The sequence below is a fragment of the Oncorhynchus keta genome, chromosome 19, assembly GCF_023373465.1.
Source record: "Oncorhynchus keta strain PuntledgeMale-10-30-2019 chromosome 19, Oket_V2, whole genome shotgun sequence".
NCBI classification, from domain to species: Eukaryota; Metazoa; Chordata; class Actinopteri; order Salmoniformes; family Salmonidae; genus Oncorhynchus; species Oncorhynchus keta.
Window position 1 is genome coordinate 45,683,654 of NC_068439.1, and position 20,528 is coordinate 45,704,181.

At 42.6% G+C, this 20,528-nt stretch overlaps 1 protein-coding gene across 1 annotated transcript in view; it reads left to right on the forward strand.

Annotated features, from left to right (window-relative positions):
* The window catches only part of LOC118398372 (solute carrier family 22 member 16-like), a 54,438-nt gene that overhangs the window by 25,809 nt on the left and 8,101 nt on the right, over positions 1-20,528 (forward strand). The window contains exons 4-5 of the mRNA XM_035793640.2: positions 273-831; positions 8,370-8,497. Of these exons, the coding sequence (XP_035649533.1) occupies positions 273-831; positions 8,370-8,497 (687 nt within the window). The remainder of the gene's footprint in view (positions 1-272; positions 832-8,369; positions 8,498-20,528) is intronic.

Below are 20,528 nucleotides of genomic sequence, written 5' to 3' on the forward strand. Positions count from 1 at the left end.
CTGGATAATTCTCTGAAGATAAGGTTTGATCTACAGTATATTCTAACCACAGTCTGCTCTCACGGTCCATTTACTAAATCCAGGATAAGTAGATAAGATATATGAGACTTGTTTTCAGGCCTTAGATTAACTTTCTGCATCAACAGTAATGCGAGGTGTGTGTGTGTGTGTGTATGTGTGTGTGTGTGTGTGATCAGCATTTGAAGCTCTGGCCTTGCGTTGTGTCCCCTTTTTTGATCTAATTGTAATGTTCCCTCCCTCTCTCTCGGTAGGTGTCCAGCGGCTACCTTGTGGTGGTGTTTGTGTACGTGACCGAGTTCACCGGCAACAAGGTACGCACGTGGACCTCCATGCACGTGCACGCCGCCTTCGCCGCAGGCGTCATGATGGTGGCGATTACGGGCTACCTAGTGCGTACCTGGTGGATCTACCAGATCATCCTCTCCACCTGCACCTCGCCCTTTCTCTTCTTCTGCTGGAAGTTTCCAGAGACACCCTTCTACCTGATGGCTAAGGGGAGGCTCCAGGAGACCCAGGTCCTGTTGGATTCCATAGCCCGCTTCAACGGCCTGGAGCCTGGCCGCCTGAGGGCCGAGGACCTCCTGGAACCCAAGGAGGCTCTGCTGGAGAAGGAGGTGGTACCGGGAAGAGCCCAGCCAGCGGAGCCCGAGAGAAAGCTGAGCATCCTGGACCTGTTTGGGACATGGAGGATGACCTGGAGGACAGTGACAGTGTGGGCAGTGTGGTTCATTGGCAGCTTGGGCTACTACGTCTTCTCCCTGGGCTCCGTCAACCTGGGTGGCAACCAATACATCAACCTCTTCCTGGCTGGTGAGAGGGGGATGGGGGTTGGTTTGTGTGTGCATGTGTACTGTATTTACTATGGGTATGTGTGTTTATTATAGAAAATTGTTCTCAGAGCATTTAGCATTATTCTGACACTCCATTTAGTATGATACATTTGTGTATATAGCGTATGTGGACACACCTTCGAATTAGTGGATTTGGCTATTCCAGCCACACCCGTTGCTGACAGGTGTATAAAATCGAGCACACCGCCATGAAATCTCCATAGACAAACACTGGCAGTAGAATGGCCTTACTGAAGAACTCAGTGACTTTCAACGTCGCACCTTCATAGGATGCCTAGGCCCCTCAGTTTCAGTGAAGGGAAATCTTAACGCTACAGCAGACATCTGCTAAATATGTGTACGTGACCAATAAAATTTGATTTGAATTTATTTTACGATGACATTCTAGGTGATTCTGTGCTTCCAACTTTGTGGGTACAGTTTGGGGAAAGCCCTTTCCTGGTTCACCATGAGAATGCCCCCATGCACAAAGCAAGGTACATACAGAAATAGTTTGTTAGACGGAAGAACTTGACTGCCCTGCACAGAGCCCTAACCTCAACCCCACCAAGGGGGTAGCTTTAATAGGGCAGATTGTATGTCAGCCTGCAGACGCCACAAGGAGTCGCTAGAGTGAGGTGAGCCAAGCATCACTGAGTCACCTCTTCACTGTTGACATTGAGACACCCGCCCGCTTAACCCGGAAACCAGCTGCACGAAACACCATTCAACTGGCGACCAAGGTCAGCCTGCAGGAACCCAGCCCACCACAAGAGAGCGATAAGCCAAGTAAAGCCCCCCTTGGCCAAACCAAACAACACTGGGAAAATTGTGCACCACCCTATGGTACTCCCGGTCACAGGCGGGTGTGACACAGCCTAGGATCGAACCCGGGTCTGCAGTAACATCTCAAGCACTGCTATGCAGTGTGCTTAGACCGCTGCGCCACTCAGGAGGCCCCTTAAATGTGACTTTCATATGACTGATGGCTTTAGTGAGAGGTCTAATGATATAATAATTTCTGCCATCCATCAAACACCTTTGGAATTAATTGGAACACCGACTGCGAGCCAGGACTATCGCACAATAGTAGTGCCCGATCTCACTAATGCTCTTGTGGAACCAAATCCCCCAGGTTACAGGTTGCTGGTTATAATTTGAACAGGTAACTAGTAACTAATGGATTACATTTAGAAAGTAACCTACCCAAACCTAAGGCAAAAACAAAAGGACAGTGGTTGGTCGGGGAAGATGGGTTGGCATATAATGGGAACGTCTAGCACCCCAAAAGTTTTGAGTTCGAATGTCATCACGGACAACTTTACCATATTAGCTACTTTTCAACTACTTTTTTGGATGATCTAATTTATCATATGTCTTGGAGGACGTATACAGGGTTCGAAAGGTTACTTTCTAAATGTAATCCGTTAGTTACTAGTTACCTTCCTTGGGCTAGGGGGCAGTTTTCGGAAGTTTGGATGAATGAGGTGACCAAATAAACTGCCTGTTACTCAGGCCCAGAAGCTAGGGTATGCATAACTTTAGATTGGATTTAAAACACTCTAAAGTTTCCAAAACTGTTAAAATAATGTCTGTGAGTATAACATAATTGATATGGCAGGCGAAAACCCGAGGAAAATCCATCCAGAACTTTTTCTTTTCAGCTCACCTCTGATTACAATGGCTGGGAATGGGAATATAAAAGGAAGGCCGCCCAGATTGCAGATACTCAGGCTTCCACTAGATGTCAACAGTCTTTAGAAAGAGTTTCAGGCAAGGTTTTTGAAAAATGAGCTAGAATTTGTAGTTTTTCTAAGTGGCTCCCATTTTGGCTGTAGTGTTTATAGCGCGTTCCGGAGAGGGCACGTACTTCGTTATTTATCTCCGGTAATGGTCTCCAGTATTCTCCATCTTAATTGTTATAGTTTATTTACATAATAGGGTACCTGAGGATTGATTAGAAACGTTGTTGGACTTGTTTAGAAGAAGTTTATTGGTAACTGATGGGATTCATTTTGTATGCATTTTGAACGAGGGAAACCGGTGGATTACTGAGTCAAGCTCGCCATTGAAACTTACATTTTGGAATATAAAGGACTTTATCAAACAAAATTACCATTTGTTATGTAGCTGGGACCCTTGTGATTGCAACCAGATGAAGACCTTCAAAGGTAAGTGATTTATTTCATCGCTATTTCGGACTTTCGTGATGCATCTGCTTGGTTGGAAAATGTATGTAATGCTTTTGTGTGCCTGGCGCTGTCCTCAGATAATCGCATGGTGTGCTTTCACCGTAAAGCCTTTTTGGAATTTGACAACGTGGCTGGATTAACAAGAAGTTAAGCTTTTAAATGATGTATGACAATTGTATTTTCATGAATGTTTAATATTACGATTTCTGTCATTTGTATTTGGCGCTCTGCAATTTCACCGGATGTTGGTGAGGTGGGACGGTAGTGTCCCAATGATCCGTAAGAAGGTATTATCTGTCAAATTGTAGTCGGTAGTGTAATTTCGATTACCCAAACTCAGTAACGTAATCTGATTACTTTCTTTAACTTTTAGATTACTTTTCCCTTGAGACATTAGAAGAAGACAAAACTAATATTACCAATTGAACGACATCTATTGCAGACTAAATCAATGTTAGAGTTTACATAGCAGGCCATAAATGGATGATGCATTTTACTTTATAGGTTGGTTATGTAGGCTTCTTCTAACCTATATGATAGCTTGGGTGTTTAAGTCTATCAAAAGTGTGTTGGGTTTGAGCATGTGTCCGTTAGGCCTATGGAAAAATTTGAATGAGCAATAAAAGCCCCACTCGTGGTCTTAAATTAAAACTTGTTTTTGACAGTATGGAGCACAATACCACAGAGGAGTTTAGAAGGGAGGAACTCCATCAAAATTGCATTCCATAGGTTGAGATCCGCACTATGCTGTATGCATTTTTCACTGGCATCCGTTGTTCGCAAAAACAATGATTGATAGACAGCTTAAACGTAGTACACCAATACAATACAGAACCATAGGCTAAATAAATGGGGCTTATAAGCAGACAATGGAAAGCTCTTACAATATTTGATGATGACATTTCTCTAAAACAGGCTACAGGGTAAATACCTGTATGCACCACCAAGTCAGAACAGTAGGCTAAGTTATGATGGGAAAAGGGAACAAATTATTAGGGTGAGGTACATGGGCTACTAACAGCTTACAACATACACTTAGTATTATATATAATAATAATAATATATGCCATTTAGCAGACGCTTTTATCCAAAGCGACTTACAGTCATGTGTGCATACATTCTACGTATGGGTGGTCCCGGGGATCGAACCCACTACCCTGGCGTTACAAGCGCCATGCTCTACCAACTGAGCTACAGAAGGACCACACAGTATTACTTTCTTAGCTACAGTATACATATCTCCCTGGCATATTACATCATTTACGGTGCAGCATACAAGACATTTTTGGACTCACCTTGTTGTGCTGTGCTCACTTGAACAGGAAGGTTGGCGGGGGTCCTTCTTGAAGGCTCTAGAAATAGGCCCGAAATCCTGACTTGGAATTCCGAGTTGGATCACCGTTCAAATTCATTTTCCGTAATTTCCCAGTCGGAGTTAGTTTTATCCGAGTTCCCAGTTGCCTTGAACCCACTGACGTCTGTGATTTCCCAGTTCAGAGTTTCCAGTTGTTTTGAACGTGGCAGAAGTCATGCTGGATTGACAGCATGGCCAATGTATTCAAATGCGTTACTCCCTTTTGCGTGATATCGAATTGGTAGTTACGATCTTGTTTCATCATTGGAACTACCCTACGAACTCGGCGAAGGTCGAGAGCCAAGACGCTGCTTCTTGACACACTGCTCACTTAACCCGGAAGCCAGCCACACCAGTGTCAGTGGAAACACTGTCGAACTGACGACCGTAGTCGATCGACCAGCCCGTCACAAGGAGTCGCTAGAGCACAAGGAGACATGGACATCCCGGCTGGCCAAACCCTCCCCTAACTCAGACGACGCTGGGCCAATTGTGCGCCTTCCCATGGGTCTCCCGGTCACGGCCGGCTGTGACAGCCTGGGATCGAACCCTGGGCTGCATTGGCGCTTTAGCACTCATTGTTGAATTTCCAACTTGTTGTGTAATGTTTATGTTCAATGGCCGATGAGCACCGATACGTTTTATAGATAATTTCTCTTCATATGATAAGGATTTGCCAGTAAATTACCGACTTAATGCGTGATGATGACTGCTTGTCTAGATTGCTAGCTAAGATTTTGAAAGTATGATGTTGACATGATCAGTCCAATCAAAGCTAGGGTAGATATAAAATGATTTGACGTCATTTTATTTTGGCCAATGACCTTGAGACTTCATGTACGGGCACTTCTAATGTAAGTCTATGGCAGCACCCAAGGGGATTGAATTTTCGAGCTCTACCCATAGACTTTGCGGTGACGTAGTGTCCCCATGACCGACAGAAAACTGAGACAATGACGGCACAACTAGGGAACATTACCAACCCATACGCTTCGTATTTTCCACTGGCTGTCCCACCACCACAGAAAGCATTGAGCTAGGCTGTAACACCTACATTTTGGAGCTGCTTTACTCAAGAAAGCGAAAAAGAGACCATGTTTGTATGCTGCTTTATTAACTCAATTATTATTATTTTTACATTGTTTGCAAACTGAAATGTGACACGTGCCAAAATAACAAGCAAAACAGGAATACTTTTTTGAGAGTTGCCTGGATGTGACAACCATCCATTTTTTTAGCGACGGTCCCTGCACACAGTAGAAGCAACATGGTAATTTTTTACCTCTTTTGTACTGACATTTTCAGGAAGGGGTTTACAAGAGGAACCTGGAAGTACTTTGAAGCCAGTCAGGGCAAAGGTGCCCCAGTTGGTGTGGGTGGCACATTGAAGAGGAGGGCCGACTTGTCAGCCAAGGAGTTGATATCCCCATGGCATTGTCCCTGTATCAAGCTCTGAGTGAGGGACAATCAAAGGTGAAATTGTTTTACATTCAGGAGCAAGCTATGGAGGATGCAGTGAAAGAAATGCTAGCTGACCTTCCAGCCGTACCGTCCACAAAGAGGCTCCACCTGGGAAAATTCTCTACCGCGACGTCAGCTGCATGCGTTCTGCAACAGAGAATCTGGAGTGTGATTGCCAAAAAACAAAGTGCTTCAACTTTAATCCCACAGATGACCACACAGAAGACCCCATACACAGCACACCAGAAAATGTGTAGTGGGGATATGGTGTGCCCTGGTGTGCGACCACACCATCTACCCAGGGATCAAACCAAGAGGTGAAAAAGACCCACTGCCAGGTGAAATGTATGCATAGAGTGAGTGAATCGTCCTTCAACGGCCGGAAAAAAACGATCTCCTTTGGTATCACTTTGACGATGTGCCGACCCTCATTTCTGACCCCACATAGCCATCGCAAGTGAGGAATGGGATACTCTGGCCAGCCACTAAAAATCTGAACATTATAACGTCAGCTTTCTATAATATTGATCAGTTCATGACTATTTTTGATATGCTCTTTCATTTTAATGCCAGGTTGTCGGGACTACTGTAAAATGACTATTTTTTATGTTTGTCCATTGAATATTTGATCAGATCCAGCTTGTGGTCGGTCTTGTTGACATGTTTATTTTTTCATCATTCCTACCCATCCTGTTGATCCTTCTTCGAAAAGATATATAAAATATTATTAAACAACATTCCCGTGGTCCTGTAAATTTGTCACATTTTATTTGATGTTTTTTTGATGGTTTATGATGGTTTATTACCTGTTTATTACCTGTTTTTCTTAAATACATAACAGAAAACGATAAAGGGTTCATTTTTTTAAAGTGTTGATGCCTAAATTGTCCTCAAAATTCTGGTATGACTCACTTACCAACAATGCAGTTTGGAAAAAAATATAATACAAATAAAACAAATAATTAAAGAGCAGCAATAAAATAACAATAGTACCTGTACAGAGTCAATGTGCGGGGGCACTGGTTAGTTGAGGTAATTGAGGTAGTACGTAGAGTTATTAAAGTGACTCTGCATTGATAATTGATAACAGAGTAGGAGCAGCGTAAAAGACGGGGGGGGGTGCAATGCAAATTGTCCGGGTAGCCATTTGATTAGATGTTCAGGAGTCTTATGGCTTGGGGTTAGAAGCTGTTTAGAAGCCTCTTGGACCTAGACCTGGCGCTCCGTTACCGCTTGCCGTGCGGTAGCAGAGAGAGCGGTTTTTGACTAGCGTGGCTAGAGTTTTTGACAATTTTTAGGGCTTTCTTCTGACACCACCTGGTAATAGAGGTCCTGGATGGAAGGAAGGAAGCTTGGCCCCAGCGATGTACTGAGCAGTACGCACTACCCTCTGTAGTGCCTTGCGGTCAGAGGCCGAGAAATTGCCAAACCAGGCAGTGATGCAACCAGTCAGGATGCTCTCGATGTTGCAGCTGTAGAACCTTTTGAGGATCTCAGGACCCATGCCAAATCTTTTTAGTTTCCGGAGGGAGAATAGGCCCTCTTCACAACTGTCTTGGTGTGTTTGGACCATTCTAATTTGTTGTTGATGTGGACACCAAGGAATTTGAAGCTCTCAACCTGCTCCACTACAGCCCCGTCGATGAGAATGGGGGCGTGCTCGGTCCTCTTTTTCCTGTAGTCCACAATCATCTCCTTATTCTTGGTTACGCCACCCGGCCAGGTCTCTGACCTCCTCCCTATAGACTGTCTCGTCATTGTCGGTGATCAGGCCTACCACTGTTGTGTCGTCTGCAAACTTAATGATGGTGTTGGAGTCGTGCCTGGCCATGCAGTCGTGGATGAACAGGGAGTACAGGAGGGGACTGAGCACGCACCCCTGTGGAGCTCCAGCGTTGAGGATCAGCGTGGCAGATGTGTTGCTACCTACCCTCACCACCTGGGGTGGCTCGTCAGGAAGTCCAGGATCCAGTTGCAGAGGGAGGTGTTTAGTCCCAGGATCCTTAGCTTGGTGATGAGCTTTGAGGGTACTATGGTCTTGAACGCTGAGCTGTAGTCAATGAATAGCATTCTCACATAGGTGTTCCTTATTTACTTTTCTGCTCTTTTGCACACCAGTATCTCTACCTGCACATGTCCTTCTGATCATTTATCACTCCAGTGTTAATCTGCTATATTGTAATTATTCGCCTACCTCCTCATGCCTTTTGCACACAATGTATATAGACTCTTTTACAAAATTGTGTTATTGACTTGTTTATTGTTTACTCCATGTGTAACTCTGTGTTGCTGTCTGTTCACACTGCTATGCTTTATCTTGGCCAGGTCGCAGTTGTAAATGAGAACTTGTTCTCAACTGGCCTACCTGGTTAAATAAAGGGGAAAAAAAGAAATAAAAATAAAAATAACAGCCACAGCTGGCCCAGTACCAGATGTCACCACACATAATGTCCCCATGCCAGCAATGCCTGCTGCCTTGCCCTGACATGTTCTGTGATTGGCTGTTTCTAGGTGCAGTGGAGTTCCCTTCCTACCTGATTGGTTGTTATGCGATGGACCGGGTGGGCAGGAAGAGGACATGTGCCCCAGCTCTGCTGCTGGCTGGAACAGCCTGCATGCTCATCATTGTGGTGCCAAATGTATGTACAAACAGTCACGTATGTTTGTGTGTGAGCTAAAACGAAATCAAAGGATATGATTCACCCAGAAAACATGATCCCATTGGCCCAATGTGGGCAAGATGTACAGGGGATAGCAAACACAAAGCCTACACTAAGCCCACAGCAACCAAACACAGGGTAGCCTACACCAGTCCAACATGGGCCAGGCCACACCAAGCCCTGCACAGGCTAACCCACACTAAGCCCAGCTACTTCATAATGTAGAGGCAGAGGCTCATTACAATATTTTGGGCCGTGGTTTGCATATACACCAATTCAGGTTGTTAAGCTAAAAAATATTACAATATAAATTGCTGACATCATACAAACCATTGAGAGTTCGGAACTTTAAAGCCAAATATCTGAATAATATTTTTTCAGATAGAACCTTCTAGTTTAAAGTTCACAAAATCATATTTGTTCAACCATTACTGAGAGTGTTGTTCCGGTTAAAATGTTCTGTTGTGTGGAATCACAATCTTTTTGTTATGCATATTACCAATGATAAAGTCTGTAAAATTACTTAGATAACTGCATGTGACATATGAGAAACATTTAAGTTTCTCTGGCTTCTAATATGTACTCGATATTTTATTTCTGATGCTCCGTACCCATGACTGCGTAAATTCTCTAAGTATCTCACAGGGAATTTGTGACTTTGCATGTCAAAATCCTTTTAGATACATACCTGAAGTTAAATGCCAAAATATGATATATTCCAATGTCACTGAGCAAGAAAGAAACAACCAAAAAAATAGCCACTCCAATATTGAAACATGATTTTGTCAAGAGTTCAGTACCATTTGCTTGATTTTTGCAGACCCACGAATATGGTGTATCAAATTTAGCTGGCTATTGTTAGCATGCTAGCAACTAGTCAGCATAGGCTACTACACGATAATCAGCTCACGTTAGCTAGCTAGCTAGCATTAGCTAGCCCACCTAGCTAGCTGCAGTCCAATGGGAACCGATACAACCTTGCTGGCTACGTCGCTAGCTAGATGACCATTGGTGAAAGTGAGGTCCCTATGAGATTCAAGCCTTTAATAAGTGCCGTGTAGGAATAGCAAAAAAAATACTGGTTGATGATCTAGCTAAGTTAGCTATGACAGCACAAATGCATGACAACACATTGTATCAAAGATAAGAAGGCATGCAGAATGGACTGTATCTTTGGGACTGGACTGCCCCGTCTCAAGAAGCTAGCTAACCAAGGGTTACACAATGCTGGTACACAGATGCATAGCTCATATAATTATATTTTTTTATAGTCCATGACAATATGTGTTGCAAAGAAAATACCTGCATCAAATATATCTCATTGCTTTGTATGCTAGTGCAAACAAATCTCTAGGTGTGTTTTTTTGCATAGAAAAGGTGAAGGGGGACACATTTATGATAGCTTGTGTGACCGACAATGAAAACCTCAGAGACTACAAGATGTCCTCGTATACCCATATGTGACCGACCAGCTCGATTCGGTCTTATGTAGCAACATTTGAAATGGTGTTTTTTAGATTGGATAAAAGTAGAGACTCCCAGAGATAGAAAATGCTATATCATACACTGCAGTTGCGGAACAATGGGAAAGTAATTCTGCTTTGAAAGTTGATTAACTTGGAACCTCACCTTTGAGAAATGGCGTTTGAATGTTTTGGTACACCTACTGGAGAGCCCTTCTTTGTCTACACCCATTCAGCATCGTTCACAACCTCTTAAGCTTTAGGTCTACAGTAGCCTCAACAGCACTCTATAGGGTAGCACCATGGTGTAGCCGGAGGACACCTGGTCACATCCAGCAGATTTTTTCCACAAGTGAAGGGAAGAGAAGGAATGCAAAGTGGCTGTTATGAGAGAGAACTCTGTTTACACCTGATCATAGGTGTATTCATGCTGCCGATTCTGTTGAAAAACGTTTCTTAAACGGAAGGAAATGGAACAAAACGGGGATTTACCTGAATTTGTCCAATATAAATTCTCATTTGCAACTGTTAGATGCAGGCAAAGAGTGTAATATGAATGAGTCATCTAATATTCTGTAATAGAAAAAAGGCCATCCTCATGAAAAAAATCTTAAACACACTTCGTAAATTGAATCTGGAGTGCCAGAGTGTGCTCTGGGCATTTGTAAACTCAGAGCGTTGTCAGATTGTCTGTTGGTAAATTCAGAGTGTTTCGCTCTCAGAGCATTCAGAGCACAAACTGGACGCCCTGGCCGAGGAGTAGGGTTCATCCGAGCGTTCTGTCCTCACAGCAGTCACAACCCAAGCTAACTAGCTAACGTTGGCTAGCTTACTAAGCTCCTTCCAGACACAAATTAGAGAACAGAGCTGGTTAGGCTGCTTTTATGCTATCCAGAGCATTGGTGACTGGAACTGTGCTGCTGGCAACAATTTAATTACGCTTTTTTTGCCAACGTTTTCTGACACTGGCCATATTCAATGGGTGTTGAGCGTTTGTAAATTTGTCAGTAATTCAGTGCCTTGCAAAAGTATTCATCCCCCCTGGCGCTTTTCCTATTTTGTTGCATTACAACCTGTAATTTAAATGGATTTTTTTTTCGGATTTCATGTAATGGACATACACAAAATAGTCAAAATTGGTGAAGTGAAATTAATAAAATTACAAACAAAAAATGGAAAAGTGGTACGTGCATATATATTCACCCCCTTTGCGATGAAGCCCCTAAATATGATCTGGTGCCACCAATTACCTTCATAAGTCACATAATTTGTTAAATGAAGTCCACCTGTGTGCAATCTAAGTGTCACATGAACTCAGTATATATACCCCTGTTCTGAAAGGCCCCAGAGTCTGCAAAACCACTTAGCAAGGGGCACCACCAAGCAAGCGGGACCATGAAGACCAAGGAGCTCTCCAAACAGGTCAGGGACAAAGTTGTGGAACAGTACAGATCAGGGTTGGGTTATAAAACAATATCTGAATCTTTGATCGTCCCACGGAGCACCATTAAATCCATTATTAAAAAATGGAAAGAATATGGCACCACATCAATCCTGCCATGAGAGGGCCGCCCACTAAAACTCATGGACCAGGCAAGGAGGGCATTAATCAGCGAGGGAACAAAGAGACCAAGGATAACCCTGAAGGAGCTGTACAGCTCCATAGTGGACATTGGAATATCTGTCCATAGGACCACTTTAAGCCGTACACTCCAAAGAGCTGGGCTTTATGGAAGAGTGGACAGAAAAAAGCCATTGCTGAAAGAGGCAAACGCGTTTGGTTTTTGCCAAAAGGCATGTGGGTGACTCCATAAACATATGGAAGAAGGTACTCTGGTCAGATGAGACTAAAATTGAGATTATTGACCATTGTCATGATGTTGCCCTCTTTGAGTACAGCGAGCACCATCCCCCGCTCTCTGCTTCTACAACCAGACTACTGTGGGCAGAGTGAGGTTGTAAATTCCTAAGGAAGACCCTGCCTCATGGACACACAGTTAAAGAGAGTAGTTTTCATGGAGACAAAGGAAATCCTTCCACCTCACAGAACGTGAGGTTCGAACAAATGTCATGTTCCAGAGAAAGTGTAAAAGATCGGTGAAGAATCCAGCTACGAACTGGTGCGTTTGTCACAACTTGGGAAGCTCAAGAGAGACAGTGTGACCACATTCCCATAACGCTGTTTATATAATAGCCTCAGATATAAACCTCATATCTAATTGTTGTATAAGTTGAATGAGTGAGGATGATACTGTTTTAATAATGGTGTAATATGATTGTGGACTCTTTAATGAAGAAAAATACAATTCCCTTTTGATGTGAACTAAATCAGAGCCCAGTTAGGGTCAGACATCCTGGGACAGCTCTTTTCTGCCATTCCGAATAAAGCCCAACTTTATTAAATTATCAGTAGACCACGTTTTTCTCCATTAGGAGGGGGACTAAAGGTTGCAGACCACTGCTGAATCTTTCAACCATACCATGTGGTTAAACGCTTAGACTATCGATACCGACAGAATGAGAACAAGTCTTTGATACTAATTACTAGTCTGCAGCTAGGAATTCGGCATCATTGAACGCGAAGAATGACAACCGCCGAAACATGCATTCTATAACGATTGTCACTCTGAACAATCCCCTCTAACCACAACCCCTCGGACAATTCTGCAAAAGAAATGAACTTTTCACCAGCGATCAAGACGACACACTGAGCGTAAATATATATATTGATTGCAATTGTTCCCGACTGAGTGAGCGCTCATGTGTAAGGATTAGCATTTCAATTGTTATAATTATTAACTCTGAAGTGACTTCTTAGTCGACTACCCTATTGTCCCTTTGTCTAACAAGCTGCCATGCCGGTTCAGCCCACTAGGGCACATTCTATCATTTCATGTAATCATATTTACTGTTTGTTAATGCATTTCTGTAAAATTACTTAGTCAGTAATAAATAAATTATTTAAGACAATTGATGTATGGATGACTCATAGTGAAGAATGTGTTCGTGCAGATAACCAAAAATGTACGACGTTTGGAATGAGACTAACGTGAGGTAAAATAAATAAATAATTAATCAGAAGACTATTGATCAGATATGAAAATATCTGAAAGGTTATATTGGGAAATTATAACGTTGTAATCTGAATACTTTCCTTGGTGCCCCTATTTCCTAGTTAATTACAAGTACACAATTAATTACTTTGATCGCGTTATACTAATTACAGTGAATCTTTGATAAAACTATGTCTTCAATTTAATGATAGTAAAGACACGACACCATGAAGGAAAAAGCTATGCCTGGAGCAAACCCAACACATCTCATCACCCTGAGAACACTATCCCCACAGTGAAGTATGGTGAATAGTTATGCACGCTCAAGTTGTCTGTTTTTTTCTCTTATTTCTTGTTTGTTTCACAATAAAACATATTTAGCATCTTCAAAGTAGTAGGCATGTTGTGTAAATCAAATGATACAAAACCCCAATTTTAATTCCAGGTTGTAAGGCAACAAAATAGGAACAATGCTAAGGGGGTGAATACTTTCGCAAGCCACTGTATTTACCAACTATGTCTATCAACAGTTGTCACAGTGACATCGTGAACATTCTATTGAAATGGTTACTTGCATCAATGAACCATAATCCCAACTCATGATGTTACTACCCTGCATGAATCTGCAGGTAGCCAACCAACAAGGTTAAATGTTATCTAGCTAACATTAGGCTATAACTATCAAAGCAAATGTCTCTGAGATATGAATAATATTACTAGACAGATCATTTACGCACCATTAGCTAGCGAGCCAGCCAGCTAAAAGATAGCTAGCTAGCTAACAGTAGACTTTAAATTGAAAGGAAAATGACTTTCTGACAAAATTAGAAACGTGTAATATCTGAAAATGTAGCTAGCTTGACTCTTACCCATATACAGTGGGGAGAACAAGTATTTGATGCACTGCCGAATTTGCAGGTTTTCCTACTTACAAAGCATGTGTAATTTTTTTTATCATAGTGTACCTTCAACTGTGAGAGACGGAATCTAAAACAAAAATCCAGAAAATCACATTGTATGATTTGTAAGTAATTAATTTGCATTTTATTACATGACATAAGTATATGACCAGGCCGGGTCATCTGATGCAGCTCTCAATCACTCTCCTTGGTCAAATAGCCCTTACACAGCCTGGAGGTGTGTTGGGTCATTGTCCCGTTGAAAAACAAATAATAATCCCACTTATTTGCATACATATTTGGAAAGTATTCAGACCACTTTACTTTTTCCACATTTTGTTACATTAGTCTTATTCTAAAATGTATTAAATAGTTTTTTTCCACATCAATCTACACACAATACCCCTTAATGACAAAGCAAAAACGTTTTTTTAAACATTTTTGCAAATGTATAAAATAAAAAAATGGAAATATCACATTTACAGAGCCTCTCAAGCAATGTTGGATGGGGAGCATCGCTGCACATCTATTTTCAGGTCTCTCTAGAGATGTTCGATCAAATCCGGGCTCTGGCTGGGCCACTCAAGGCATGTCCCGAAGCTGTTGCTGCATTGTCTTGCCTGTGTGATTTGATGACGCTCTGGAGTAGGTCTCTCTGAACAGTACTTTGCACCTTTCATCTGGATGGTGCCAGGTTTCCTCCAGACGTGACGCTTGGCATTCAGGCCAAAGAGTTCAATCTTGGTTTCATCAGACCAGAGAACATTTTTTATCACAGTCTGAGAGTCCTTTAGGTGCCTTTGGTAAACTCCAAGCAGGCTGGCATGTGCCTTTTACTGAAGAGTGGCTGCCATCTGGCCAATCTACCACAAAGGCCTGATCGCACATCCATCTTGGAACATGACGTGGATGTGGGGAACGCTGTTCCTATACGTCAGCATCCGTACCGGGTTAATGCTAAGAAAAGGGAAGTAATGAAAAGTGAGGTAGCTTATTTATTACAGAATGACATGGCAAAACCCAGTAACAGCTCCTGGAGTTCCCCATGTATTCTTGTTCCTAAGCCTGACGGTACGTCCCGCTTATTTACGGACTATCGTCGCGTAAATGCAGTTACAAAGTCTGATTCTTTTCCTCTACCTCGCTTAGATGACTGTATTGATAGAATTGGCTCTGCTGCTTACGTTAGTAAGTTAGATTTGTTAAAAGGTTATTGGCAGGTGCCTCTGACCTCTCGAGCTTCTGACATATCGGCTTTTGTTACGCCAGATAACTTTGTACAATACACTGTGATGCCCTTTGGCATGTGTAATGCACCTGCTACTTTTCAGCGGCTAGTTCACATTGTGTTTGCAGATGTGCCAAATTGTACTGCTTGCCTTGACGATGTGGTGATTCATTCGTCTACTTGGTCTGATCATCTCTCCACTTTGAAAAGTGTGTTTCAGCGGTTGGAGAATGCTTCTTTAACCCTCAATTTGGCCAAGTGTGAGTTTGGGAAGGCTACAGTGACTTACTTAGGGAAACAATTGGGACGAGGTCAAGTGTGCCCAGTAACTGGCAAAGTGGAAGCAATTGTTGCTTTTCCTGCTCCCACTACTCGCCGCCAGTTGCGCAGATTCCTGGGGATGGTAGGGTACTATCGTACATTCTGTAAGAATTTCTCAACGGTAGTAGCTCCGCTTTCATCTCTGCTTAGTCCCAAGGTACCATTCAAGTGGTCCAAGGACTGTAACTATGCTTTTGAGTCCGCTAAAGTGCTACTTTGTAGTGCCCCAGTGCTTGCCGCCCCCAACTTTGACAAACCTTTTAAGTTGGAGGTAGATGCTAGTATTGTGGGGGTGGGTGCGGTTCTCTTACAGGAAGATGAAGACGGAGTGGATCGGCCCGTCAGTTTCTTCTCCTGTAAGTTCAACTCGTGTCAGTCAAGGTACTCTACAATCGAACAAGAGACGCTGGCTTTATTGCTTGCCTTACAGTTCTTTGAGGTAAATGTGGGCTCCAGTGCCTTGCCTGTAGTGGTCTTCACGGACCATAATCCATTGGTGTTCTTGAAACAAATGTACAACCAGAACCGCCACCTTATGCGAAACATTTGCGGTGGAAAATAGACGGGCCGGATTCCTCGTATTCCTTCCAGGATACCTGGGCCAGGTCGATTAGAAAGGCCTGCTCGCAAAAGTGTTTTAGGGAGCGTTTGACAGTGATGAGAGGTGGTCGTTTGACCGCAGACCCATAGCAGATGCAGACAATGAGGCAGTAATCGCTGAGATCCTGACTGAAAACAGCAGAGGTGTATTTGGAGGGCAAGTTGGTCAGTGCCCATATTTACGGATTTAGGGTTGTACCTGGTGGTTTCCTTGATCATTTGTGTGAGATTGTAGGACTGCTGGGGTGTTAAGCATATCCCAGTTTAGGTCACCTAACAGAACGAACTCTGAAGATAGATGGGGGGCAATCAATTCACATATGGTGTCCAGGGCACAGCTGGAAGCTGAGGGGAGTCTATAACAGGCAGCAGTGGTGAGAGACTTATTTCTGGAGAGATTAATCCTTAAAATTAGAAACTCGATCCATTTGGGCATAGACCTGGAAAGTTTGACAGAACTTTGCAAGCTATCTCTGCAGTAGATTGCAACTCCTTCCCCTTGCATTTCTATCTTAATGGAAAATGTTGTAGTTGCGTATGGAAATTTCAAGGATTCAGACACGGCAAGGACATCAAGGTTGGTGGAGTATGCTAGGGCAGTGAATAAAACAAACTTGGGGAGGAGGCTTCTAATGTTAACATGCATGAAACCAAGGCTTTTACGGTTTCAGAAGTCAACAAATGAGAGCGCATGGGGAATGGGAGTAGAGCTAGGCACTGCAGGGCCTGGATTAACCTCCACATCACCAGAGGAACAGAGGAGGAGTAGGATAAGGGTACAGCTAAAGGCTAAAAGAACTGGACGTCTAGTACATTCAGAACAGAGAGTAAAAGGAGCAGATTTCTGGGCACGGTGGAATAGATTCAAGGCATAATATACAGACAAGGGTATGTAGGATGTGAATACAGTGGGGGTAAACCTGTGCATAGAGTGATGATGAAAGAGATATTGTCTCTAGAAATATAATTTAAACCAGGTGATGTCACTGCATGTGTGGGAGGTGGAACTAAAGTGTTAACTAAGGCGTATTGAGCAGGGCTAGAGGCTCAACTGTGAAATAAGGCAATAATTACTATCCATAACAGCAATGGACAAGGCATATTGACGTTAGGTAGAGGCATGCATAGCCGAGTGATCATAGGAGTCCAGTGAGTGACTTCAGGCAGCTAGCGGGCCGGGGATAGCAAGCTAGCAGAAGGGCCTTTGAGGGACGTCGCGATGGAAGAAAGTCTGTTGTGGCCCCCTCGTGCAGTTAAGTTGGCAAACGGATCAGCAGGGCTCCGTGTGGTAAACCAGGCCAATTGGCAAAATATGTAAAGTGGCCAAAGAATTTGTCCGATGGGTGTCTTAAGCTAACAGTCCGATGTGCTCTAGACAGCTAGCGGATGGGCATTCAGGGAACGTCGCAATGGAGGAGCCAGTTGAGAGACCCCCTCGGGCAATTCACGTCGGTAATCCAGTCGTGATGGGTCGGCCCAAGGAGTGGCTGATGGGCCTCTTCAGCTAGCCGGGAGATGGGCCTAGTAGATGGGCCTAGCAATGGCTAACTACTAGCCAGTTAGCTGGCTAGCTTTTGATGGGGGTTCCGGTTTTTAAGTATAAAAAATAGCGGATCCGTACCACGTTGGGTGAGACGGGTTGCAGGAGAGTATGTTCAGTGCGTAGATGGAAAGTGATATTAAAATATATACAAGGTATATACAAAAAAACAAGGGGAAAAAACTATATTTACACGGGACAAGACAAAACTGCTACGCCATTTTGGAAACATAAAGGGGACTGTGAAACAATGATTCAACATACTGTTACTTTTAGAGCCAAGATTTCTCAGCAAATCAGCTGTTCACTGTAGCAATGACATCTCAACATTTCAAGCAAATACAATACCAAAGCATTTCAAGTTAACTTTTCAATAGCAAGTTTATAGGCTGTAACTCTTTTAGGGCAGCGACCCACCTACTCCCTTTGACATTATACAGGTCTAGGACAGCTCTACAGCTTGACCTCTCTACCTGACCTTGTGTGGTATGAAGCTGAGCACGCTTCTGTGTCAGTCAACATTTCTTGTGGTGTTGCAGGTAAGTATGGTGTATGTTGTGCTGTGTGTGTGTTTAGTCCATCACGTTCTCTTTCAGAGAAACAGTGCATTTGGTCAGTGTGTTGTTCTTTTGTGTTCAGTAGATGAGGCGGTACACCGCTCCTTCTGCAGTGCGGACATGATATGAACTTCAGTGTCAGCTGGCTGGATGATCACTGCTGGTAGCCATGCTTCTGGATCCTAACTGACTCTCTTTCGTTCAGTGGTGGCAGTGGTCTAGCTGACCTATCGTAGTATCGCTTTTGGTGTTGTCTCTGTGCACGCTTCGCATGGATTTCCTTGTAGCTGATGACCTCAGGTTGAAGCTCAGGTCAGCAAGGCCATTACTTTGAAGGTAATGCAGACTTGTGGTGACGTGTGAAATCCCATGCTTTTATGAAGGATTCAAACTCCTTTGACTGTCAGATATTATAGTCTCTACGATGCCATGCCTGGCAAAGGCTGCTTTCAGCTGCAGATGTGGTGATGTAACATTGGCTGTCTGGCGTTTGAGGGGTGTAGGTCAAGACAGGTGGGGCATTTACCAACAATGTCCTCTATTTGTTTGCACATTCCGTGCCGAAACAAAATGTCCCATGCTCACTGTTTGCACTTTTCCATCTCCATGTGTCCAGCATGGATCTTCTGAGACTGGTAGGAATGATGATTTTTCTCTCCTTTGAAAATTATTCTGTTGATCTGTGATATCTGCTGTGATAGCTGAATTTGGGAGTTAGGTTAATTAACACTGCGAGCTCGCGCTAGCTGTGACATCATCAGTCACTCTTAAAGGAACATGCTTTCTTGCAGGTGAATAAAAACAGAAATGAATATAGAACTGTTGTTTCCGATCAACAAAAATGTTATTAATGTTGTACTGTACTGGAACTAATGACAACAAACTATACTGAACAAAATATAAATGCAACATGCAACAATTTTAAGGATTTTACTAAGTTACAGTTCATGTAAGTAAATTGAAATAAATTCTATGGATTCTATAAATCTATGGATTTCACATGACTGGGCAGGGGCACAGCCATGGGTGAGCCTGGGAGGGCATAGGCCCACACACTTGGGAACTGGCCCACCCACTGGGGAGCCAGCCCAGCCAATCAGAATGAGTTTTTCCCCACAAAAGGGCTTTATTACAGACAGAAATTCTCCTCAGGTTCATCAGCTGTTCAGGTGGCTGGTCTCAGACAATCCCGCAGGTAAAGATGCCAGATGTGGAGGTCATAAGCTACATGTGGTCTGCGGTTGTGAGGCCGGTTGGACGTACTGCTAAAATTCTCTAAAACGACATTGGAGGCAGCTTATCGTAGAGAAATTAACCTTAAATTCTAAAACACCTCAGGTGGACATTTGTGCAGTCAGCATGCCAATTGCACTCTCCCTCTAAACTTGAGAGATCTGTGACATTGTGTTGTGTGACAAAACTTCACATTTTAGAGTGGCCTTTTATTGTCCCCAGTACAAGGTGCACCTGTGTAATGATCATGCTGTTTAATCAGATTTTTAATATGCCACACCTGTAACTTCTTTGGTTACTACATGATTCCATATATGTTATTTCATAGTTTTGATGTCTTCACTATTATTCTACAATGTAGAAAATAGTAAAATAAAGAAAAACTCTGGAATGAGTAGGCGTGTCCAAACTTTTGACTGGTCATGCCATTTAATGTGTTATCTTCTATTCTGTAATTAAAGGTTAAGTGTGTACACTACCAGTTCTACAGTCTTAATGAGATTGATATAAGTACATGTGAGACCAAGTACATGTGATGCCTACTAAAATGTAACAATTAAGACTGTAATTTCATTACAATTTGATTTGGACAATTTATTATATTTGCCATAGGTTTTTCTTACAAATATGTTTAATTGCATGTTGGAATATATTTTACAAAACATATTTACCAAATATTTTGATAGGTACATGTGAAAATATATTATAAAATACTCTTTAATGCATTTTTTCTTTACATACATTGAATACACTTTACAATGCTTTTAACGTATATTGTGATATACATTGTAAATACATTCCGGAATGTATTTAAATGTATTAATACATTTAAAAAAATACATATTTGGCCAATTTATCTGTTTTTTGTTATTTTTATGGGCAGTGTATTTACACTTTGGTTGGAGTCATTAAAACTAGTTTTTCAAACATTCCACAAATTTCTTGTTAACAAACCATAGATTGGCAAGTCGGTTAGGACATCTACTTTGTGCATGACACAAGTAATTTTTCCAACAATTGTTCACAGACAAATTATTTAAGTTATTATTCACTGTATAACAATTCCAGTGGGTCAGAAGTTTACATATACTAAGTTGATTGTGCCTTTAAACGGCT